Genomic DNA, 26769 nt, shown 5'->3' on the forward strand with positions numbered 1-26769 from the left:
GATGTCAATCGAAGAAGAAAAAAAAAAAAAAAAAAAAAAAAAAAAAAAAAAAAAAAAATCGAGAGTGTGAATCCCCCCCCCCCCCCCACAGATCAGCTAGTGCAGGGGTAGGAAATGCTGACATGATGGGAGTTGTAGTTTTGCACTACCTGGGAAGCCAAGGTTCCCGACCCCTGTGATAGTTGTATGGGTAGGGGATAGCTTGCTGTCAGTGAATAGACCTATGTCAGGTCAGGAGAGCAGTCTATGAACAAATCATCTTCCTGTCCCTTTAAAACCCACTTCCTGCGAGGAACAAGGAGCGGAGCTGGCAGGGAGCGGAGATGGCAGCCGTTCAGGCTGAATCCCACCAGAATACCAATGTCTCCTCTTACATAATCTGCATACAGTATACGGCATCATCCCAGCAGCGGCGTGACTCACTGCTGCCGGTGCCCACATAGGACTGACTGAGGAGAAGATGCTGCCACCTACAGCACTGAGGACCGAGGGGGGGGGGGGGGGGGGGGGGGGGGGGGGGGGGGGGGGGGGGGGGGAGGCTGTATCTGGTATTGCAGCTCAGCTCCAATGACCTGAATGTGACTGAGCTGCAATACCGCACACGACCTGTGGATAAGAGGGGCGCTGTATTTGAAAGAAAGTAGCCATCAGACTGTAGTCATTGACTCTCACCTGCTGCATATAGACAAGTGTGTTATAGTGAAGTGTTCATCAGTCTGTGACTCTACAACTACAACTCCCATCATGCTCGGCAATCATGGTTTTCTATGGGGACTTGCTACCGCTCTGGACAGTTCCTGACATGGACAGAGGTGGCAGCAGAGAGCACTGTGTCAGACTGGAAAGAATACACCACTTCCTGCAGGACATAAAGCAGCTGATAAGTACTGGAAGACAGGAGATTTTTTTTTTTTTCATAGAAGCAAATTACAAATCTATATAATTTTCTGACACCAGCTGATTTGAAAGTAAAACATTTTTGCTGAACTACCCCTTTAAGAGTCTCCCCCATTGTATCGGTATATGCTTTATATCCCAGGTTCAACGTCCACAGGACATGTAGGGGAGAGGTCACCACGAAGGCTTAGGACGCCGCCGTCACCTGACCGTTACTCAGCAAGATTTCGCTTTGTCAATCATTTCCTTCTCCTTAGGCAGAGATCAGGACAGGTCACAAGATAAAGGAAGCTGTCACCCAGCTTTCCCAGACTCCTGCATGGCTATGAAGCAATATGACCACGGCCATCAGATGCCATATAACCAGGAATGTCTGCCATTGCCAGGTGTGGTGTGAGTGTGTAGGAAGCGCTCACCTCCTGCGGCAGCTCCAGCTTGGAGCGGTCGGTGCCCTCTTTGGACTGCAGGCCCATCAGGTACGGCACCGGGGCGTCCAGGAAGTGGTGCAGGGAGGCCGGCAGGATGGGGACGTAGACGTGCTGCCACTGGAAGGGGAAGAGGAGCGAGGTTATCCCCTCCGCCACCGTCATCAGCCGCTGGTAATCTGGAAGGGAACACAAGGGGTTAAACTGAAGAAAAGACACCGACAGCGATGAGTTATGGCGGCGGCTGTCTGCTCACCGCGGATAGACATCTGGGATTACGGAGGAGCTGTCATGTATATAGATCATGGCGGGTGAAGGAAGCAGATGAGGCACGGCCGTGGGGATTCACACAGCGCCAAGCGGCTATGTAACATATACAGAAACAGCACCACTCTCCTCCTCAGGTTGGGTGCGGTATTGCAGCTAAGTAACATGGAGTTAGTGAATGGAGTTGTAATACCACACACAACCTCAGAGCAGGGGTGGCGTTGCTTTTGGTAGAAAGTAACCATATTTTACTAATCCCTGATAACCCCCTTTAAGGCGGATAAAAAAAAAAAAAAAAAAAAAAAAAAAAAACATGGCGGCTTCCTTAATGAAATAGCGCCACTTCTGTTTGGAGGCCATGTGGGGTATTGTATCATGGTCCAATGTTGTGCAGGAAAAAAAACACTGAAGAGGACACAAAACTTTTTCCTCATCTTTATCCCAAATCAGCAGAGGCCCCGGAGGTCGGACCCCCGCCAATGAATATAAAGTCAAACTACATCCTACAGAGATCCCTTTAAATACTGGCAAAAAAAAACTTTAAATAGACACAAGGTTTAAAACTTTTTGTGCTTTTATTTCCTTACTCAAGAGGTGTAGGGGTTATCCAGCGCTACAAAAACATGGCCACTTTCTTCCAGAGACAGCACCGCTCTTGTCTCCAGCTTGGCTGCGGGTTTTTTCTAATGGTGCGTTCACACAGACAGATTTATCAGACAGATCTTTGAAGCCAAAACCAGGAACAGACTATAAACAGGGATCAGGTTATTAAGGAAAGACTGGGATCTATCCTCTTCAAATCCATTCCTGGCTTTGGCTTCCAAAATCTGTCAGATAAATCTTTCTGTGTAAACGCACCCTAACTCAGTTCAATTAAAGTGAATGGAGCTTAATTGCAAACCGCACCTGACCTGGAGACAAGAGCGGTGCTGTCTCTGGAAGAAAGTGGCCATGTTTTTGTAGCGCTGGATAACCCCTTTAAGCAGCACTGTTATAGTGCGGTTAGAGCATTCTGGGAGTTGTAGTGTCACCACAGTGCGAGCCGGTGTGTCAGACAGAAGAGGTTAAGCTCTAACTCTGCTGAACGATGGAACAGCGTGGCCCAGATTCCTTACTGAGCCGCGGCTTAGGCCTCCGTAATGTCGTCCTGCATGAATAAGACATAAGTCATCCGCTTACTGCACACTGGTGAGAGAATACAACTCCCAGCATTCAAAAGATGAGGAGTAGTATGAGGTTCTGCAGCAGCCGTGTATTATGAGGTTCTGCAGCAGCTGAGGTACAGATTATGAGGTTCTGCGGCAGCTGAGGTGTAGTATGAGGTTCTGCAGCAGCCGTGTATTATGAGGTTCTGCAGCTGAGGTACAGATTATGAGGTTCTGCGGCAGCTGAGGTGTATTATGAGGTTCTGCGGCAGCTGAGGTACAGATTATGAGGTTCTGCAGCAGCTGAGGTACAGATTATGAGGTTCTGCGGCAGCTGAGGTGTAGTAGGAGGTTCTGCAGCAGCTGAGGTGTAGTAGGAGGTTCTGCAGCAGCTGAGGTGTAGTATGAGGTTCTGCAGCAGCTGATGTGTAGTATGAGGTTCTGCAGCAGCTGATGTGTAGTAGGAGGTTCTGCAGCAGCTGATGTGTAGTAGGAGGTTCTGCAGCAGCTGATGTGTAGTATGAGGTTCTGCAGCAGCTGAGGTGTAGTATGAGGTTCTGCAGCAGCTGAGGTGTAGTATGAGGTTCTGCGGCAGCTGAGGTGTATTATGAGGTTCTGCAGCAGCTGAGGTGTAGTATGAGGTTCTGCAGCAGCTGAGGTGTAGTATGAGGTTCTGCGGCAGCTGAGGTGTAGTATGAGGTTCTGCAGCAGCTGAGGTGTAGTATGAGGTTCTGCAGCAGCTGAGGTGTAGTATGAGGTTCTGCAGCAGCTGAGGTGTATTATGATGTTCTGCAGCAGCCGAGGTGTATTATGAGGTTGTGTAGCAGCTGAGGTGTATTATAAAGGTTCTGCGGCAGCTGAGGTGTAGTATGAGGTTCTGCAGCAGCTGAGGTGTAGTATGAGGTTCTGCGGCAGCTGAGGTGTATTATGAGGTTCTGCAGCAGCAGCTGAGGTGTAGTATGAGGTTCTGCAGCAGCAGCTGAGGTGTAGTATGAGGTTCTGCAGCAGCTGATGTGTAGTATGAGGTTCTGCAGCAGCTGATGTGTAGTATGAGGTTCTGCAGCAGCTGAGGTGTAGTATGAGGTTCTGCAGCAGCTGAGGTGTAGTAGGAGGTTCTGCAGCAGCTGAGGTGTAGTATGAGGTTCTGCAGCAGCTGAGGTGTAGTATGAGGTTCTGCAGCAGCTGATGTATGTATAATATATTCTAAACACACTTCACACTGCAGCTCTGCACGCTCTGTTCGGCTGCAGAGTACAAGCACAAGCCCGCCACTCCCTCCCTTATCCATAGGACAGATTATAATACATATATAGGACGGCCCCCCGTGGCGGACGCCTCACCTTGCGAGTACAGCAGGATCTGCATCTCCAGTAACACACATGTGAAGAGCTGGACCAGGTTCTCCAGTCCCAGTAACTCGAAGGCCTCCCTCATGGGGTAGTCAGACAGGGGCAGTTCATTGGGTCCCGGCCTCTGACACACAATCGGCTCGTACACCCCGTAAAACTTCAGCGACCTCCCCGGCGGGGGTAGCGGCACTTCATACAGTATATTATGGATGTAACTTTCCAGCGGTAACGGCGGGGGCTGGGGGGCAGTCACGGCTCTATAGAGCTGCGTCAGGAACTTCTTGCAGGACTGCATGAACGGGAGCGGGGTGATGAGGCAGATACTCTTGGATACGTATAACGTGTCCCTGTTGATGTCGTACGAGTTGTAGCGCTGGAGTTTGGCCAGGGAGGTGGCGTCGCCGTCGTCCACACTGCTGGCTAAGGAGTCCATGCTGCACGAGGAGGAGGCGTAGACGCTGTTGCACTGCTCGGCGTTGTGCATCTGGTAGAGAGTCTGCATGGCCGTGCATATCTGCTTGCTGGTCACCTCCTCGAAGAACGTCAGGACAAAGCCGTAGGTCCTGGAGCCGTCCTCCCGGGTGATGATGAACGAGTGGAACTGGGGGTCCCGGTTGTCGGCCTGCGTCCTGAACGAGAGGCCTTTGGGCATGCAGAGCTGCGGGATACAAGAAGAGACGGCCTGTGAGGATCTGCAGAGCATCGCGCCCCTTATAATTAGTATTATACATCTAATTCCGACTCTCCGGAGAGAAGCAATGATCTCCGCGCAATGTTTGCAATTGGATCCCCCCTCCCCCCCGTAACATCATTACCCGGAGGTAAAACAAGTCATCAGAAGGCGAATACATTAAGGAGATTAGTTCTGCGGCTTCTCTGCCCGCGTTTGGTGGAATCTTAGGGACGTTACGAGGTGTAATTAGCGCTGTTGAAATCCGAGCGATAATTGAGACTATTGCAGCCGGCGCCTGCCAACGACTTTAACACCTGGGAACTGAAGGTGACAAATCTACAGATTCTACAAGGACTGAAAAGGAAAAATGTATTCTTATTCTGAGGAATCGGGAGTATTCGGGGCTGCGGGGGTCTCGGTTATTATGGTGTCCGGGTGACCATGGCAGCGGATGTCACCCAGCGCTCTGCATACAGATCTGTCAGCAGTACCGAGCCAATAAAGCTGCTGACAGATTTATACAGAAGTGCCCTGGAGGCGGGTTCTAACAGTTAGGTGCATGAAGCTATTTGAACTCGGTTTTCCCCGCCCCCTTTTATCAGCTTCTGCCCAAATCAGGAGACTACTGGAGCTGTCAATCCGAACTAAGAGGAGGGGCTGGGAAACGGCTCTCTACAAAAGCTCTGGGCACCTAAGGAGATGAACCCGCCTCCTGGACACTAGCTACGGATGAACCCGCCTCCTGGACACTAGCTTGGAATGAACCCGCCTCCTGGACACTAGCCTGGAATGAACCCGCCTCCTGGACACTAGCCTGGAATGAACCCGCCTCCTGGACACTAGCCTGGAATGAACCCGCCTCCTGGACACTAGCTTGGAATGAACCAGCTTCCTGGACACTAGCTAAGAATGAACCCGCCTCCTGGACACTAGCTTGGAATGAACCCGCCTCCTGGACACTAGCCTGGAATGAACCCGCCTCCTGGACACTAGCCTGGAATGAACCCGCCTCCTGGACACTAGCCTGGAATGAACCCGCCTCCTGGACACTAGCTTGGAATGAACCAGCTTCCTGGACACTAGCTAAGAATGAACCCGCCTCCTGGACACTAGCTTGGAATGAACCAGCTTGCTGGACACTAGCTAAGAATGAACCAGCTTGCTGGACACTAGCTAAGAATGAACCAGCTTGCTGGACACTAGCTAAGAATGAACCCGCCTCCTGGACACTAGCTAAGAATGAACCCGCCTCCTGGACACTAGCTAAGAATGAACCCGCCTCCTGGACACTAGCTAAGAATGAACCCGCCTGCTGGACACTAGCTAAGAATGAACCCGCCTCCTGGACACTAGCTAAGGATATTAAAAGGGATTATCCAGGATTAGAAAAAGCCCAGACTTTCTTGTCTTGAAGGTCAGACCTTCACGACACATCATAAGGATTATGCCAACATTATGAAATGGTAATGCCAACATTATGAAATGGTAATACCTCTTTAAAGAGAAGAACCTAATCTGCTCATATCCCCACACCGCACAGAGGATGTCGGCAAGTTTTTTTCCTTCATTGTTTTGGTGCTTTAAGGAGTCTTAACCGTATGCTAATTCGACATTTGGGTGCACTGGGGGTGGGACTACCACCCCCAGAGTATCCATCCTCCCCAGACGGCCTGCTCTGCTGATATAGGGGACAAACCCGTATGAACATACTAATGGTTGTCATCCACTATTTGGTGAGCTGGGCTACATAGTGATTTACAGTCACACGGCCAGGAACCATCGTGTAACATTGCCTGGTCACCTAACTCCATCACTCATGGGGGCATGTCTTATTCAGGATGGATTTTTTTTGGACTGCAAGGTCGCGATCACATATGGGTCACAACACAGCCCTGTTTACTTTTTTGACCGATTGACTTGCACAACACACTGGTTCCTAGTCACTTGACTGTGACGTGTCGTGTAGCCCTAGCCTTACTCTGTAGGCCAAGGATGGGGAACCATCGGCCCTCTGGCTGTTGCAAAACTACAATTCCCATCATGCCTGGACAGCCAAAGCTTTAGATTTGGCTGTCCAGGCATGATGGGAATTGTAGTTTTGCGACAGCTAGAGGGCCGATGGTTCCCCATCTCGCTGTAGGCGATCAAGAGAAACTGCCCAGAGCTTAGCACATACAGGCTTTACGTACACACAGTAAGGGCGGATTTCTGACCACCAAGATCCGGTCGGCCATCACTTGGGTCTTACCATATTGACGGCATCTTGATCGAAGGGATTCCACTCCACGTTCTGGGGGTAGTGGGCGAGGACTTTAGACTTGAAGGTCCTTCTCACAGGACTCTGGTCAAAGTTTTCACCTAAATCACAAGACAAATCATATAAAAGTACAGAACAGGGCGAGGAAGGGGGTGGACCGAGCCAAAAGCTACAAAAACAAAAACTTTCCATGTGTCCAAAAAAGTGCTCCATTTATTAGTATTGTGCAACCTCAGACTCACTGCAGGACCAGGCGTGAAGAGTCAGCGTTACAGACTCCATGTGACTACAGTGGGATTTGATAGGCTAAAATAATCACACTTAAAAAGGGGAGTTCCATAGAATTCTCTATATCATCGGAAGTCTATGGGCTCCACTCCCATAATGATCTGATAAGACGTCTCCACGGCCAGACCAGAGCTGCCTGTCCGTACACGCGGAGCTGCTGCGCAGTTTGATTTTGTTATCCATATGGAGAAAAAAATAAAAAAAATAAAAAAGCATCCTTTTTTTAACGTTCACAAAAACATGGTCAACCACATTTTAGTGTAAGTTTTAAAAAAAACTATGCGATTTGATCAATTTTGTGGGGTTTTTTTTATAATGGACGCGGGGAAAAGAAATAAATAAAAGAAATGTAGTGTGAACCCAGCCTAAGAATATAAAGTAAATATATAAGAATGAAATAAAATAAAAAATAAGAAAATATATAATAGAAAAATTTTAAAACGTAAAATAAAAAAACAAAAAAACAAAACATAAGATATTATATATATATATATATATATATATAAATAAAATAAAAAAAAGCTACAAAAAATGGGTCAATATACCCTAGCCAACCCACCCCATACTGTGTCCTGCCTCTCAGCACCGATCACATTATTAATTCATAAAAACCCGCTGGATGCCGGCCACAATATTACACATTACATGAATGGTAACATGGTCAATAAACCGTAAGTGCGCCAATAAATCTCCCATCAAAGAACAGCGAGAGAGCGACGGCAGAGATGGAGGGTGAAGTAATTACATATCCTGGCTGCCAACTCTGCTGGTAAAACTATGTGGAGTTACATGAAATCATGTTTTCTATTCAAATCTGAATTAAGAATACTTCTGGTTTCCTTAACCAAGGAGCAGGGCATTGAAGGAGCTTAGATCCTATTCACGCAGTTAGGCCTATACATATATCCTGGCCAGTAGAATTAAAGGCAGACTCTGCTTCTAAAACTAGGTGGAGCTATATATTTTTTATTGAAGCTAAATTCTGCTGTTTTTTGTTTTAAACCAGGGCACTAAGGGAGCTTAGATCCTATTCACACAGTTAAGGCTGGACACTAATTCTGGTGACCATGATTCGTAATTCAAAGGGAGACTCTGCTTATAAAATTAGGCAGAGTTACATAATATTTTCTTCTTAACATTAATATTCAGAATTCTGCTACTTTCTTTAATCACAAAGCAGGGCACTGAGGGAGCTTAGATCCCATTCCTATCCTATACTTATTACCTATTCGCAGGATTTACAATAAGGGTCGGACACGCAAGGTTCCGACCTCAGAGTCTCCACCGTTCATAAGAACTGGAGTCCCAAGTGCCCCTATTTAGTAAGAGTGGTGGTCAAGTAGGTGCTACTCTAGCCAAAGTTTGTAGGACTGCCAGAGATAACCAAGTGATGTACTTGCACACCCCCATACACATTAGCTTTTACACCAGCCTTGCTGTTAGTCTGGTTTTCCTGTAATGTTTTGACCACCTTCATTTCTCATGTCTGACTACGGCCTTAGCCAAACTGCTGTCTGTTACCAAGGGCGACCAGCAGAATTTTGAAACCTTCTGCAATCTGAATGGAGAAGATCTGAAATAACTTCAAAAGAGAGCAAAAATTAAGGCAAAGTGTTACTTAATCTTTTATGTAGAGCCAGGCTGTGAAAGTGTGGGCTGTTTAGCACAATAAAGTCACGTATTTTAATTCGCAAACCATCAGCGTGAGTCATTTGTAAAGCATCGCTACATGAGGGAATAAAGTCAATGAAAGAACAATACCTAAAAATTACGCAAACTACTAAATTTCTATAGACCTTTGTTTATATAAAAAGCATCTAATAAATATTAACACCCCAATAACCATCACCAATGTACTAAAAAGTGTGCGATTCACTCTTAACACATCTGGTTTACCACCTGGATACCATAAGCAAGCAGGCCGATCTACTTGTATTCAAATGTCCCTGCTTGCTGATAGTTTCCGGTTCACAATGGGAGTCTTTTCTTTACAGAGTAAATATTCTAACAAAATGACGGCTAACAGACATTTAGTTGACACCATCTATACACCACCACCAGCTACCATCACCATCAGATTACTAGTAATGATAGCCACACCGAAAGGGACTCTGTTAGTGACCAACATGCAGTCTTATAAAGTATCGCCAGGGAGAAGTGGAGGACAACGCTGCCCCCAACGTATACAAATGTGGCCCACTTCAGCTTTGCACTCTCCTTTTAAGCTCCACCCACAGTGTGTAAACTCCGCCCACAGCAAAAACGGCAGAGCTGATGGAACGGCAACTTAAGCCGTTGCACCATGCTGAATATCATTTCATGTGTGGCTAGCATAAGAACGGAGACCGGAACCGGCCCAAATCAACGGACTACCAAACACCAAAGACGAGACAAGGAGGAGGAGGAAGAGGAAAATGATTACTGAAAGTCTTATTAAAATCCACGGGAGACAACTGAGCAAAACATCTTGACACATATTAGGAGGAGCCTGTCCATTGGCACAGATAGGGAACAACCTGCTGGTAAGTAAAGTTACTTACTAAGGACAAAAAAATAGTGAAGGAAAAAAATATATGTAAGAAAACTATTTTTTTTTAAATCCTAGACATGCCATTTAAGGGTATAACATATAAATTAAAATGAAAATTAAACTGGCAAGTGATAACATACTCTTAAAGGGGATGTCCAGGATTAGAAAAATAAATTTTTTTTACACAATTAAAAAAAAAAAAAAATAATCTTTTGAGTGGTTGTGAACTGCAATAACAGAAACCACCTACGGTCAGGTGTGGCGCCGATTCTGGAAATCAACGCTTTCCTGAGTCACATGCCTGGGAGTGGGACTCCTACTGATCGGATATCAAGGGACTATTATAGGTGGCACAAAAGATACCAAAACTTTAGTGTTGATGGTCTAACTCAATAACTGTGGGTACGGACTACTGTATGAGAGAAATTGGGCTTCCATACTGACAACCTGCCTTGCTGCCCATAGCGTCCAATCAGAAGTCAGCTTTTATGCTTGGTAAAAACGAAAGCTGCTCTGTGATTGGCTACTATGAGCAATATGGCCTGTTAGGCTCTCATTTACCAAAACTATCCAAAGGAATAGCAACCAATCACAAAGCGGCTTTCATTACCTTAGAGCAGTTTATCAAATGAAGGTTGACCTCATAAGGCCTTGTTGCCCATAGCAACCACACAGATTTGACAAATGAGAGCCTAGTAGGCCATGGGCATCAAAACAGGGAAGTTGTCTTTTTGCCCATAGCAACCAATCTAAGAGCAGCTTTGGTAATCAACGTCAAGTGGTTGGTTGCCATGGAGAACAAGATTTTGTTGTCAGGTAGAGACTACAGGGCTTTAAGAATCAAAATGTTCACGAAGACATTGTCCTTGTTGCCTATAGCAACCAATTACATCACAGTTTAAAGAAAGCCACGCTCACAGGTTGCTAAGGGCAACAGAGCTCTCACTGGTTGCTATGGATAACAAGGCCAGCTTCTGTCAGTTTTGATCAAATCAGGAAACCTGATTCACTGCACTTCTCTTCCAGATGGAAAATTCCTTTAAAATGTTGGAAACGCTACGGTCGGCAATGTTTACAAGATGCTTTAGCTCATTTCTACAAAAGTGGCAATTACGCCTGACAAGACAGAGTCATGGCTGCGGTAAGGCGGCCTCGGAGGATTGGGGGTGGGGGGCGAAGAGGGGTGAAGGAAGTGACAGATCAAAATAAGTGAACAATCGTGATTCGTAGAGAGAGGGGATTGAAAGTGGGTGAAGTGCAGAGAGGACTTATGGTGCGGAGCCTAGGTTACCTGCGGCTTTATTCTCACCGTCTTGGCTCCTGCCATGTCGTTCTGCTTCTAGCCATTGGTATAAAACTAAATGAACAAAAAAATGGACGTGTGAATAGAGCAATGAGCGTCCTGAATGGAAGGCAAAACAGCAATGTTAGTAACATGGAGAGACACAACATGAACAGGCAAATAGGACAGACATGGAGCATGTGGCGTAAAACACTAAAGATGCTACATAAACATTGGCGGTACGTTCTTACCACTTAAAGTGTCAGGTGATTTATTTAATTTGAGGGCTGGATAAGATAGAGGAAGAAAAGCTGAGCTCGGGGATATATAACTTAATATGATTTAGATCAAAATTTCTAGCAAAAAAGATGAGAAATGAGTAAAAGTCCTGTTGAACCCGCCTCCAAAGAGGAAACCTATCAATCACTTATGTGGGTGGAGTCAACAGAACTCTCACTAACAAAGTTTTCTCAGTTATTACTAAGAAATTCTGCACCAAATCATAGAAACCTATATATCAAAGAGCTCAGCTTCTCTTCCTCTATCACATCCTACTTTCCTCACAGGGCAGGAGGAAGCCCCTTAAAGGCCCGCTTTAAAGGGTGGTCTAGAACGTGACAAATAATGGAAGGTGGAGAGGTGGTGTACATGTGCAACCTCACTGGATGGAAAGAATACAAAAAGGTGCTTTTCTATGTCCCCATAATGCTTCCCCCCCCCCTTCTAGTGCTGTGTCTATGTGTCAGTCTTTACTTTACATTCAGGAATTCTATTCACATAACACGTAATGCATAGCTATCTATATATATCTATATCTCTGTAACTTCCCCACACACGCAGACCCCTAGAAAATTCCCGACATATGGCGGCTCATCATATGCCACCCAGGCCCAACCACGATTGGAATGCGAGAAAAATGCGACACAATCTCCCCCAATGCAACAAACAAACAGCGGATTGTGACCTTGCCGGGGTGGAATCTTATCTGCGGTGTAATTTTAGAAGCCCTGGCCGACCGTGTCAGCATCTTAAAATAGCCGCGGCAAATAATTCATACATTTACGTACGGCTTCGGCGGAGAACAATAAGTAGCGATTATGGACTTTGCGAAAATCTGATGCGCCAAGTAAAGGGTCAATGTCTCCTGTGGGAGGGAAATAAAAAATACACTGCGAGGATTTCGGGGCAGGAGGCTGATTGAGGCGAAGTATCCCGGCGGCGGAAAGCGCGGCATGAATAATTCATGGTGAAAGTAAAATAAAACCAGGGAGTCGGAGGCTATTTTCAGCCGCCGGTCGTTGTTAGGGGATGTGCGGCCGTAAAAGCTTTATGAGATCCTCGCTGGAAAAGTGCGCAGTAAGGAGATCCGGGAAATAAAATACCAATATGGCCGACACAAGCGGACCGTCACCCAGGTTCCCTGAATCTATTGTTCCTGAAATGCCTATGAAGGGTAGTGAAAACCCAGCTTTCCCGGACCCCTGAAAGGAATAAAAATCTGTCTATATAAAGACATAGAAAAGAAGGACGGCGACTAAAAAGGGATTAGTCAGTTACCCAGCTTTCCCAGACTGCTGATTGGAAAAAGTTAGCCTAATAATATAACATAAAAAGACATAGGAAGGATTTTATATATAGGCATGTTGTCGTTTCAGGAGTGTAGAACAGAAGAATGAAAACCTCCAAAAGGGATCTCTCACGGCAGCCATATTGGATGTCACCCAGCTTTCCCTGACACCTGAATGGAAAAAAAAATTAGCCTATAGAACAGCAGCTAGGGTAATATTTCTACAAATAGAGACCCATTGTCTACTCAGAAGTCCAGAAAAGTAGAAAGATAACTAATAGGGGATCTGTCACAGTAGTCATATGGGCTGTTACTCAGCTTTCCCAGACCACTGAATGGAAGTCAGTCCATTCATACATCATAAAAAGAGCTAGGGTATATTTCATATATGTATTACATAGAGGAACACATGGTCCGTTCAGGAGTCCAGAAAAGGAGGATGAAAACCTCTAAAACGGTATCTGCGGGAGCTGCCATCTTGGCTGTCACACAGCTTTCCCAGACTACTGAATGGCAAAATCTGCCCACTCTTGCAACAAGAAAGAGCTGGGATGTATTTTTATAGATGCGGGGAAAACAATTTGCCAGTGCTTGGGTATATTTCTACATATGTAGAGACAGTCTATTCAGGAGCCTAGAAAAGCTGGATGAAACCCTCTATGGGCTCTATAACAACAGCTATACTGGCTGCCACATCGCTTTCTCCGATAGATCTCTATATCCTGTCACTGCACCCACTTAAAGGGGTTGTCCAGGATTATAAAAACATGGCTGCAGATGGAGTGTGGTATTATGGCTCAACTCAATTGACTTCAGTGCAGCTATACAACTTGCGGACAGGAGGGGCGCTATTCTAAAATGAACATAATCCATCAGCGGTCAGGGCATGCTGGGAGTTGTAGTCTTGCAACAGGCTGGAGATTACTGGTATACACCAGGATCTACAACAAGACCACAGCTTGTCAACAAATGCCACAGCACACGGGTGACCACCCCGACCCTCCATGCTATAGGCAATTCTGACTAAAAAAACGATTAAAAAAAAAAAAAAAAAAAAAACGCAGGTCGTGACTCCTGAAACAATAAGTAACCGAGAAAAGAAGTGAAAGATGTAAATTCTCCTCAGTTTTATAAACTGCGACTATTCTATTAACCCTGTCCGCTCCAGATCCGTGCACGAGGCGCGCGGCTCCGTCTTTAATTGAATATTTCACATTTCTGACTGCGTAAAGTAGGTCAGGCCTTTAGAAAAGCTAACACGTTTACCCTGCCGCTAAATTATTCAGGTTTTTTTTTTCCGGATCCGATGATTAGAAGATTAGTCTTAATATTCACGCTTCAACTGGCGTCTAATGTTTGATTTGTTCACCCCCCTTCCCTCCCCTTTAACTCCTTAAAGGGTTCCTCCAGGACTACACACAAACTGGCGCTAAAAGATAAGCGGTTGCCCATAGCAACCAATCACAGCACAGCTTTCAGTTTCCAACCATGGGATTCAAAATGAAAGTCCTGACTGGTTGCTAAGGGAAACAAGCATATTTTCATTTAGGAAAACCAAAGGAAAATCAGTCCTTGTTGCCCATAGCAACCAATCACAGCTCAGCTTTCACTTTGTCAAACGTCTGTGGTAAAATGAAAGCAGAGCTCTTATTGGTTGCCAAGGGCAACAAAGCCAGGCTCCCTGTCAACTGGGCCTAAACAGAGCTGAATACACAGTAAACCTGACTTAGTTGTCCTTAGCAACCAATCACAGCCCAGCTTTCACTTTTTCAAACTGCTCTGGTAAAATGAAAGCAGAGCTCCGATTGGTTGCCAAGGGCAACAAAGCCAGTATCACTGTCAGACAACTGGGCCTACACAGAACTGAACCGCAAACCTGACTCTGTTGCCCTTAGCAACCAATCAGAGCTTAGCGTTCACTTCTTAAAGGGGTTCAGGATTAGAAAAACCATGTCTACTTTCTAATAGAAACAGCGCTACACTTGTTTGTTTGTGGTACTGCAGCTCAGTATCATTAAAGTGAACGGTACGGAGCTGTAATACCACACACAACCTGAGAACAGGCATGGCGCTGTTTTTGAAAGAAAGCAGCAATGTTTTACTAATCCTGGACAACCCCTTTAAGGAACCTATTTTAGTCACAAATGGGTACTCCCACCTTAGCCCAAAGGCTTCCAAGCCCCCTCTCGCCTTCTTCAGCTGGTTGACTGTAGTATTACAATTTAATTTCATTCTCCAGGTTGCAATACCACACCCAAACAAGAGAGGCGCAGTTTCTGGAAGAAAGCGGCCATATTGTTTAAGCCTGGATGGCTCCTTTAATCTGCAGCTTTCCAGCAGCTGGAAAGCGATACCAGTGAGGATGCCCTGACAGTGAACGGTTGTCAGTGCCTGATCCCAGTCTCTATAGAAGTGTCGGCCATGTATTTACATCAGTGCCCACCGCCGCTCGGATCACGGCGCCGCCGGGCAGAGTCTTTATGACGGCTTATGGCTGATCACTCCTGACAATTCCAGCTTAGGTTCTCTGCCAGGAGGGAGGATGGAGGAGATCAATGTGACCACGGGGGCGAACAAGAACAGGCTCAGCCGCGAAGATCTCTCTTTTATTACAGCCTCTTCCCCAGATTAGGGCAAATTAGCGCAGCGCAAGACCGGGACGGAGAGAGCGCAATTTCTATGCTAATGCGCTCGCCGGGCGGCGGTGACCGGGGCAGGACGCCTGCTTATCGGGAAGAGACATCTGATAATATAACCTGGAGGTATTATAATCTGCTAGGAGACAGCTGAGGCATTACACTACACTGATCCTCCATTATGTAGTTACAGCAAGAGCTGCACTCACTATTCTGCTGGTGAGGTCACAGTGTACATACATTACTTATTCTGAGTTACATCCTGTATTATACCCCAGAGCTGCACTCACTATTCTGCTGGTGGGGTCACTGTGTACATACATTACTGATCCTGTATTATACTCCAGAGCTGCACTCACTATTCTGCTGGCGGGGTCACTGTGTACATACATTACATTACTGATCCTGAGTTATATCCTGTATTATACCCCAGAGATGCACTCACTATTCTGCTGGCGGGGTCACTGTGTACATACATTACATTACTGATCCTGTATTATACTCCAGAACTGCAATCACTATTCTGCTGGTGGGGTCACTGTGTACATATATTATTTTACTGATCCTGAGTTACATCCTGTATTATACTCCAGAGCTGCACTCACTATTCTGCTGGTGGGGTCACTGTGTACATACATTACATTACTGATCCGGAGTTATATCCTGTATTATACCCCAGAGCTGCACTCACTATTCTGCTGGTAGGATCAGTAATGTATGTACACAGTGACCCCACCAGCAGAATAGTGAGTGCAGCTCTGGAGTATAATAGAGGATATAACTCATGATCAGCAATGCAATGTATGTACAGAGTGACCCAAAGTTAAATCTTGTATTATACTCCGGAGCTGCACTCACTATTCTGCTGTACTATAGACCTGTAGCTGATGGCGGTGGCCGGTGTGAATTATTGATGGGTATAAACATGGCCGCTATAATAAGTTGGAGGCCGGGGGGCAGGAGATGGGAGGATATTGAATTCTAAGATGACAGCAGGAGGTAGAACAATATGATGTCTGCGGACGTGTGGCCATTGTTCTCCGTTATCAGCCACTTCAACATGCTCCCTTCCTCCTCCCCCTTCAACATGCTCCCTTCCTCCTCCCCCATGCCCTTTATGTTCCATATCTCCTGACTATAGATCGTGGCCCCTTTAAGACAACTGCCCGATACCAAGCGTGTAGGAAGTTTCACCTCCGACACCTGTGACCTCAGACAACACTTGCTGCCGCTGCTGTCAGTCTCAGCTGCTCGGCATCTGCTAGTAGCGCAGGTTACGCAGAGCTGAGTGTGTGCAGGGCTCATCCGGCTCTCCTCATTATATGGAGTCTCTGCGGGGAGCGGAGGGCACGTCAAGAGGCAAACACGGTGCTGCAATGCAGGGTGATGGCGGGGGTTACCCCAAGCTACATGGATTCTTGCTTCTTTATATAGTAGTCAGAGACTGGGAAACGATTACCCTTCCCCAATACACTCAAATCTGGTATTACCCAACTTTCCCAGAATCCTGAATGGCAAAGATGCCTAGTGATGCATGTATACGCTAAATCTAGACCGCTGTATGGATTTGCCATTCAGTAATGGGAGCAGGCAAAGTAATATCCACCCCCAGGCAGCTGGTTATTCAGATATATGGCTCATCACCCAGCTTTTCCAGACTCCTGCCCAGCACACTTGCCTGGTTATGCAGTAATGTATCCATATCCCTGAACGAATATTCCATTCAGGAGCCTAAGAAAGTGAGCTGACTTACCACATAATAGAGGCCATATTGGTTATTGCTCGGGTCAATTACACAATGGAAACCGCACGCGTCATCCAGCTTCCCCAGATTCCTGAATGGCAAAGCTAGTTATCAGCTCTATATATTACTATCACTGCACACACACACACACACTCTTATACATCACAGTGAGGATCTGTTATTCAGGAATTGACTTCTGGAAGTTTCAATCCAGAGTCGTCATCCTGCTTTCCTATATCCCTGAAGGGCAATGACAAAGTTCTCAGGGATCAGAAGTCAAAAAGGTTGTCACCCAGCTTTCCTATAACCCTGAATGGCAAACCTGCTAAATCAGGCAGTGATACACATCACTAAGTGGGTCTGCCATTCAGGAGTCTAAGAAAGTGCCCGACAAGGTTCTCAGGGATCTGTATAAGTAGTCAAATGGGTTGTCACCCAGCTTTCCCACACTCCTGCAATCTAGATTCATTTACTTCTATATAACGAAACGGATTTACCATTCAGAGGTCTAAGAAACTACATGGAAAACCCAGAGGGAAACAGTCTTTAGGCCATATCGGTTGCCACCCATCTTTCCCAGGTTCCTAAATGGTAAACCGGCCTACATGTGTATTCAATACATCAAAGCCCATGAGGGAGTTATATGAGAAGACATAAGTTACCACCCAGCTTTTCCAGGTTCCTGACTATAGCCCAACATAAATCGCCCTAAGGGAGATGTAATGTCAACCATATGGGTTGTCACCCAACTTTCCCAGACTCCTAAATAACAAATCTGCCACTATTTGCCATTAAAGACCACTTACACACTGGGAGCTAGAATATCAGCCATATGGGTTGCCACCCAGCTTTTCCAGACCCCTGATAGAGATATATATATATATATGTGAGAATTTGCTATTCAGGAGTCTACAAGCCCCCTGTGGCAGCTGTAATAGAAGCCATGAGTTGCCACGCAGCTTTCCCAGATTCCTGAATGACAAACCTAACACCTAACCCTCCAGCATGCACCATTCAGGAGTTACCACACGGCTGTAATTTCAGCCATAGGACTCAGCTTTCCCTGATTCCTGAAAGGTAACCATGCAGTGATACACCTATACATTATATATATAAACTACTGTAAAACTGAGCTGTCAGGCCCCTGAGAAAGCTATAATAAAAGCCACCCGGATCACCCAGCTTTCCTAGATTCCCGAATAGCAAATCCACCATCTCGATTTGCGGCAGCCCACGTCAATCTTCAGATCATTGCAAGGATTTACCATTCAGAGGTCTATGAGGGAGCTGTAATGTCAGGCCTATGGGCTGTCACTCAGCTTTCCCAGAGCCCTGAATGGTAAACCTTTTGAGTGTAAATAGGTATCACTGCATAGCTATGCCATTCGCCGAGTCCGAGGGAGGTGAAGTGCAAACCCTTGCAGGAACATATATGGGAGCCACTCAGCTTTCCCAGATTCCTGAATGATAAAACTGCTTATAGAATAAACAGGTGTCCCTGCATATATCTATATCACCGCATGGACTGACCATTCAGGAGTCTAGTAAAGTAGCCCTATATGTCCCTATGGGGCTACTCTTGGAGCTTCTCTCAAGTTGGATAGTCATGTAAGTTCATGGAGCGGCGAATGTTGGGGGTTAAATTTAAATTTTAAGTAAAACAAGAAAAAGTAAAAAAAAAAAAAAAAAAAAAAAAAGGGGGGGGGGGGGGGAATGTCTAAAACAAAGCGGGGGGCGGCCATCAGAAGCGTTGACTGCACACATCTGCTTCTAGAACAGATGGTGACTTGGAAGTTGTGCGCTGCCATTGTGTGAGATGGCGGGATGGCGGTGGCCCTGCCCGTCACTGTCAGCTGTCTCATTGTGATGCGCTGACCCGCACACATCCATTATCCGGCGCTTCTCTACCAGCCAGAAAAAAAAAGAAAAAAAATCTCTACCACCCCGACACAGGACAAGAGCTCAACGCCTCCCTCACCGCACACAGCAAGCAGGGGTACTAACATTTAGGGCTGTTCACCTTCTGAGCCTCCTGTTAAAGGGGTAGTTCAGAAAAAAAATTATTTCATAGACTGGTGTCGGAGATTCGTAATTTCTGTCTATTAAAAAAATCTCCAGTCTTCCATTACTTCTCAGCTGCTGTATGTCCTGCAGGAAGTGGTGTATTCTCTCCAGTCTGACACAGTGCTCTCTGCCGCCACCTCTGTCCATGTCAGGAATTGTCCAGAGCAGGAGAGGTTTTCTATGGGGATTTGCTGCTGCTCTGGACAGTTCCTGACATGGACAGAGGTGGCAGCAGAGAGCACTGTGTCAGACTGGAAAGAATACACCACTTCCTGCAGGATATACAGCAGCTGATAAGTACTGGGAGACTGGAGATTTTTTAATAAAAGTAAATTACAAATCAGTGGCACTTTCTGGCACCAGTTGACCAGTCATCCATGGTGATGTCACCAGTGCGTGCTGGAAACACAGACACGGCAAAAGCCTTGGCAGTGGCAAAGAAACAGTGAGGGATCCTAAACTCAAACATGGAGTATATACATGCCATTTAAAGTTTTGCATCTACAGCTCTTATGCATCTCCATGGCAACAGACTACAAAAAAAAAATGTAGTCTGATTCTTTGATTGACAAAACAAACATGGCCCGCACGTCCCCTTACCACACGTTTTGTTGTAATGCGACCCTATGACTTCAGTTGCCGACTGACCATTGTAGTGCCACCTTGGGGACGCATCATTCTGCATAAGGGCTGTGTACCAATAATGCAGGGGTTTAAAAAAACAAAACAAAAAAAAAAAACACAACTATTTTTGAGGGACACTGGGCAACACAAGTCAGTATACCAAGCAATGTGGTTGATAAAAGAGAATAGACTATGTACAATTTAGAATCCAGATTTAGCTGGAGGAGGGAGGAAGGAAGCCCCATACAATTACCAGATGAAAATAGATGCCAACGAGGCAGCACTGGATTACTACTGTCACTGAGCCGCTACCATTGAAAGCGCTGATCCGCCCTCCAGCTGCTGCACAACTACAACTCCCAGCATGCCCTGACCAAGTGCTCCTTCACAAGTTCCTTTCCAGCTGCTGCAAAACTACAACTCCCAACGTGCCCTCACTGCCCTGTAGAAGTGCTCCTCCACAAATTCCTTTACAGCTGCTGCAAAACTACAACTCCCAGCATGCCCTTAATGTCCTATGCACCAGTGATCCCCAACCTGTAGCTCTCAGGGCATGCTGGGAGTAGTTGAAGGTCTCCCTGCCATTCACTGACCGCAGGCTACACCCCCTCCCCACCATATATAAATCAGATCAGCATTGTGCAGGAAGTCAACACCTCATAAATCAGTATGTAACGAGAAGACGAGGAGCAACAATGGTCAGCTAGGCAAGGCCCGGGGGCGCTCCAGGAATTTCTATTACATTCACTGGCTATTAAATTCTTTATTACATTCCAGCTACTGAAGGAAGAAATCCACCGACTCCACTAACGTCAATGAAGGGAAAAAAACACTGACAAAAAAATCCCTTCAAGCCAAAAAGCCAAGGAGCCTTAATAAAGTGTGAGATGATGACTAAGCTGCACTAAGAAAACAACATCACGAGACAAAAAAATAAAAATTCCAGCATTAAATACTGTATCTAAGAAAGTACTTTTTTATATGGGTTCCAAGGATACCTAATATCTGGACATCCCCTTTAAATGGTTAAAATGATATGGATGGGGAGAAGTGCACATCAATTTGAAATAAGAAAGTAGAGCACTAAAGGTGTGCTCTCATAAGAAGAGAATGCAGCTTTCCTCAGGGGTGGGGTTATATGACCATACAGACTCCGCCCCTGAGGGAGCACAGAAACACAAGCTGTGTTATTCTTACATCGATATGGTTTCTAAGAGAAAGAGAACAGGAGTGGCAACTGGGGGTACAGGCAGTTCAGGGAGGCACTGGTCTTAGTACTTGGTTTTACTGGAAAACCTATTTAAAGGGGGTATCCTGTAGGTAACTAATCAGTCTATTTTTCTAGTCTTAGAATCAATGGAGCCGCGTCATAGAGGAGTGGGGATTTCCTCCCACTGGGGGCACTGTACTCATGGATAGAACGGTGCCATACACGGGAACTGTGCTGCGGTTCAAAAAAAACGGACCGCGGCTGCGGCTCCATTCTATACATGGGTCATATTAAAGCGAAAAGTACCTTATGGTACATTCGCTTTAACAGTTATGTTGACCGGGCCTCCTCACATGGAGAATGATCACACTTTACCCTCCGTGAGACAATTAGCTGGGTAGGTAATGAGGATTCCTAACGGACCGCTCCAGGTTACAGAGCAGGTGTTGAGTACTCGCCTTGTTGGCCTATATCCAGTTTTACCTCCTCCGCTAATCCTATATTGATATCTGTACGGCAGTGAGAACCGGCACCATGTCGGAGTGGATAATACCTCCCATAGTTCTCAAACTGACTAAATGTTCCTCCTGGGGAACCCCACAAACCAGGCTCGAGCCAGGATAGAAAAAAACCTTCTACAATTCCCATGTTCCTCCTAAAAAACCCCACGAGGTTAGCGTCTGGTTTCCATATTTGCCAGAGCAATATAAGGTTGGGGAACAGGGGTATATAGGTTACCTATAGCTACTGTATATACACTACAGCCTGGCCCCGATAGGAATCTATTCTGAGCACGAACCACAGGTCAAGCCTCGCTGAGCAGAACAGTAACCGGTTTCTATCACCTGCAGGGTGGCGTTTCCTTCGCACCTGGTTCTCTCGTTTTATGGTACACGTTCTACAGTGATCACCCGAAAGGGATGTATCATCAGCTAGCATCAAAAAGCTGGGTGACAGGCCGTGACTACCACGTACGGCTTGCTCCTGACCATTGTCTATTATCGACTGTATCTTGGACAATCCAGTGGAAAGTACTTAGAGTGCCTCGGTGGACGGAGCGGACTATGTCCCCCCCGCTGCAGAGCTTGTCGTATTGCGTACACAGCCATGTTTGTGACTTCTCCCTATGTTTGCACGTCCATGACCCCGACACGAGGAATCACTGCCGTGGTGACACGGCAGCCGGGGCAATAAACAAGGACTACGTAAACATCATATAAGACGTCAGGGAGATTCATCCCTATTATCAGTCCTGCAGGCTTAAAGGGCAACTGTACTCTGAAATTAAATCAGTTTCTCTGAAGTGAATGGGGGTAAGCACGGTGTTGCCGCTTTGGTGTGGCCTGGAAACTTCTCTGACCGTAAAGCAAGCCCCATTGGCAGAAGAACGACAAGTACAGGCATGTTTTTTGTAAACTACTTCTTACTGTGGAGATAGGATATGCATGCTTTATGGCAGCTGCAAAGAATGGAGTGCAATTTCGTGGCCCCATGATCAAAAGGAGGGTTACTCCTAACCCCACCAACAAACAACATGGTAACTGGACACGGCAATCAGAGCAGACTGTATCTTGACGTTGGTGTATTCCTGCCTATCTGGTCTGGTCTGATCCAGCCTTTTGGTGCGTTTACACGAAACGATAATTGGCCCGACCGTACGACTAACGATGTCTGAGTAACGATTTTTTTTTCATAACGATCAGCGTTTAGACGGTACGATATATATCGTACGGAAAAATCGTTTTGCGATTGCGCGCCCGTAGCCCAGCCCGACCCCCCGCAGCGGCTCAATTGGAACCGGAACCGGGGATGTCGGAAGACCTGCTGCGCGGAGCAGGTAACGTATGGGGTGGGGGGGGGGGGGGGGGGGGGGGGGGGGGGGGGAGGGGTCGGGGGTTTGGTGGCGATCGGAGCGGGGGCGGCATTTACACGTACGATTATCGTTCAAATTCGATCGTTGTCGCGCAAATTCGCACGATAATCGTTACATGTAAACGCAGCATTACACTGACTTGTCAGCAGCATTTTCCTGCCTATCCAGTCTCTTGCAGCACTGGAGATCCAGGCTTATAGTGCCCCACCATACAGTAGATCTGACATCCAGTCTTGTGGGCCTATTCCACGGAGCGATAATCGGCCGATTATCGCTCCGTGGAATAAAGAGAACAATCAGCCGATGATAGTGTCATCTGCTGATCGTTCATTTAGGTTAAAACCTAAAATCATCGGTCGCTGACCGACGATTTCACAGACACAATACTTTACCTGTCCAGGCTGCAGGTCGTCTTCTCCCGATCCCGCGCCACAGCAGCCTCGAAGCGGCCCATCTCAACTGACAGAGCGCTCAGCCAATCACTGGCCTAGACCGCCGCGGCCAGTGATTGGCTGAGCAGTCTGTCAGTTCAGACAGGCCGCTCCGAAGCTTCTGCGGCGCGGGACCGAGAGAAGGAGAAGACCTGCAGCCTGGACAGGTAAAGTATGAAACCAGGGCTGCAAAGACATCGGTAACAATGTCCCTGCAGCCCTCGTTAAACGATTGTCGGGCCGTGGAATAGGCCCAGTAGGCCTGTAAAAGACTGAATGCCTTATCTAAGCTGTTAGAGACAAGATAGGCAGGAATACACCTCTGACAAGTCTGTATATCTAGTCTCGTGCAGCACAGGTAATCAAGCAACTAGAGTTGGGGAAAAATATAGCCATGGGTGTGTATACGTCTGGTTGCCAGATTTGAGGAGTCAGGAGACTTCATATACAGACTTGTATATTCCTGCCCATCTAGTCTCCCACAGCACAAGAGATCTGATATCCAGTCTCATACAGACTTGTAAGGGGTATATTACTGCCGGAGACTGGATGCCAGATCTACTGAGCTGTGGGAGGCCAGAAGGGCAGAAATATGTTCCTGACAACGCTGGCACCCAGGCTTATATACATTTATGTGTGAGGGTATATTCCTGCCCATCTAGTCTCCTGCAGCACAGTCTATCTAGCATACAAGCTTATACACAAACTTGTCAGGGGTGTATTCCTGCCTATTTAGTCTCCCCTAGCACAGACGATTTAGCATTTAAGCTTATACACACGTCAGGGATATATTCCTGCTTATCTAGTCTCCCGCAGCACAGACTATCTAGCATTTGAGCTTATACACACTTGCCAGGGTATATTGCTGCCCATCTAGTCTCCCGCAGCACAGACAGACGATCTAGCATTCAAGCTTATACACAAGTCAGGAGTATATTCCTGCCTATCTAGTCTCGCGCAGCACAGATGATCTAGCATTCAAGCTTATACACAAACTTGTCAGTGGTATATTTCTGCCTATCTAGTCTCCCGAAGGAAAGACGATCTAGCATTCAAGCCTTTACACATTTGTCAGGAGTATATTCCTGCCTATCTAGTCTCCCGCAGCACAGACGATCTAGCAGTCAAGCCTTTACACATTTGTCAGTATATTCGTGCCTATCTAGTCTCCCATAGCACAGTTGATCTAGCAGTTAAGCTTATACAGACTTGCCAGGGGTATATTCCTGCCTATCTAGTCTCCCGCAGCACAGTAGATATATCCTTCAGTCTTATCACAGTCCTCTAATACAATGACCCTACAGATAACATGAGGGGGTCAGTGTCTCTTTCCTTGTCCGATCTTCACATAATCGTTCTCACGTCTGTCAATAATTAGGCAAACATGGCGGACAAACCCCCCCCCTCCCCCAAGTCATCAGATCATGCAAGACTCTGATCAGTCCCGCATCGCCACGGGAACGGACCTCATCATCATTCATTTATCGCTTCATTAATCTTCCTTTCTAGAGCAAGCGATGCAAATGACATATTAAGTGGCAGAAGAAGGAGGACGGCGCCGCCGAGGGCAGGACAGCGGCTGACGGATATCCCCGAGACAAGGCTTTGATGGAGCGGCAGCATACCAATACGGGACGGCGGCCAACCGGCTGCAAAACTACAACGGCCGTTGGTGAACCGCAGGTGGTGATGGGGGGGGGGGGGGGGGGGGGGGTTTACTGGCCCTATAGCCCTCTGCGATCAATAAGCAATAAGGGTGAGGAAGAAGAGCAAACATCTTCACTTGTGCAAACATAGACAATTCCTCGAAGCCCATCACCCAGAACTGCTGCGCAGTGACAACAATACGTCACCGGTCCTGCCGCGTCAGCTCCACATCCAGAATACACAGATGTAGCAGAGCCGAGTTTCGCAACAAAGTCCATTCTGCTACATCTCCATACACACAGATGGTAAAGAGCGCACAAAGCTGCAGTCCTATGTAACACGTCACAACAACGTCTCCTGTAGTGGAGGATTAGACCAGCTGTGCTGCCGGGGAAGAAGAAGAAGGACGTGGGGGGCTGGGATGGGAAGAATAGGACGGACACAGATTACATACTTATGGCCGCCACCTCCCCCCCCCCTGATGGCGAGTAGCAGGATCAGACACTCAGGGCTCTGGAAAAGATGGGTGACAATCACACCGGCCGACGTTCAGCTCTCCCTGGAGGGGTTTAGAGGGGGATCCCAGGCTACATAGGTGGAAGGGTCCTCACTGGTTGCTATGGCAACAGCGCCACTGTGTATGGAAGGAGTCTATAGGACTGGTCTGGGGGGTGGAGCTTGAGACGGAGCTTGGAAGTTTTACATCGCCAAAAATTGAGTCAGTCAGTGTGGCATCTAATATCACCAGAACTGGCACAGAGGGTATAATCCACAGATAGTGTCCGGGCACCTGGTGCTGCAGGCGGGTAGCAGGGTATGATGTATGGTATAAGGATGGCGACCACACACACACATATATCCCCCCTATAATATATATATATATGTCAGGTGCCACAATGTGCTCCAACCCTGCTCCAGCCTGGCATCACAGCTGGCACCCCAATAGTCACTGCTCCAACCTGGAAAATTATCAGTCCTGTAGCTGTCACCCAGCAATGCCCCCTGCTCCAGCCTGGCACCCCACACACATACCCCCCTGCCCCAGCCTGCCAACCCACACACATACCCCCCTGCTCCAGCCTACCACCCCACACACATACCCCCCTGCTCCAGCCTACCACCCCACACACATACCCCCCTGCTCCAGCCTGGCACCCCACACACATACCCCCCTGCTCCAGCCTGGCACCCCACACACATACCCCCCTGCTCCAGCCTGGCACCCCACACACATACCCCCCTGCTCCAGCCTGGCACCCCACACACATACCCCCTGCTCCAGCCTGGCACCCCACACACATACCCCCCTGCTCCAGCCTGGCACCCCACACACATACCCCCCTGCTCCAGCCTGGCACCCCACACACATACCCCCCTGCTCCAGCCTGGCACCCCCCACACAGACCCCCCTGCTCCAGCCTGGCACCCCACACACATACCCCCCTGCTCCAGCCTGGCACCCCACACACATACCCCCCTGCTCCAGCCTGGCACCCCACACACATACGCCCCTGCTCCAGCCTGGCACCCCACACACATACCCCCCTGCTCCAGCCTGGCACCCCACACACATACCCCCCTGCCCCAGCCTACCACCCCATGCACATACCCCCCTGCCCCAGCCTACCACCCCATGCACATACCCCCCTGCCCCAGCCTACCACCCCATGCACATACCCCCCTGCCCCAGCCTGCCAACCTACACACACACCCCCAGCCTGGCACCCCACACACATACCCCCCTGCCCGGCCACCCCCCCCCACACACACACATACCCCCCCCTGCCCCAGCCGGCCACCCCCCCCCCCCCCCCACACACACACACACATACCCCCCTGCCTGCCACCTCACATACCCCC

General features: G+C 47.5%; 1 protein-coding gene across 4 annotated transcripts in view; it reads right to left on the reverse strand.

Moving 5' to 3' along the window:
- Nucleotides 1-26769, reverse strand: part of LOC138789091 (DENN domain-containing protein 5B-like) — an 88591-nt gene that overhangs the window by 60012 nt on the left and 1810 nt on the right. For 3 of the 4 annotated variants that reach the window (XR_011362695.1, XR_011362696.1, XM_069967654.1), the window contains exons 2-5: nucleotides 11123-11188; nucleotides 7005-7114; nucleotides 4075-4741; nucleotides 1314-1501 (exon numbers count right to left, since the gene is read on the reverse strand). Coding sequence is in view for 2 of the 4 variants with exons in the window: in XM_069967654.1 (XP_069823755.1) it covers nucleotides 1314-1501; nucleotides 4075-4741; nucleotides 7005-7114; nucleotides 11123-11188 (1031 nt within the window). In the remaining 2 variants the exon portion in view is untranslated. The remainder of the gene's footprint in view (nucleotides 1-1313; nucleotides 1502-4074; nucleotides 4742-7004; nucleotides 7115-11122; nucleotides 11189-26769) is intronic. The other variant, XM_069967663.1, reaches the window with a different exon arrangement.

This window comes from Dendropsophus ebraccatus, chromosome 1, assembly GCF_027789765.1.
Source record: "Dendropsophus ebraccatus isolate aDenEbr1 chromosome 1, aDenEbr1.pat, whole genome shotgun sequence".
NCBI lineage: Eukaryota > Metazoa > Chordata > Amphibia > Anura > Hylidae > Dendropsophus > Dendropsophus ebraccatus.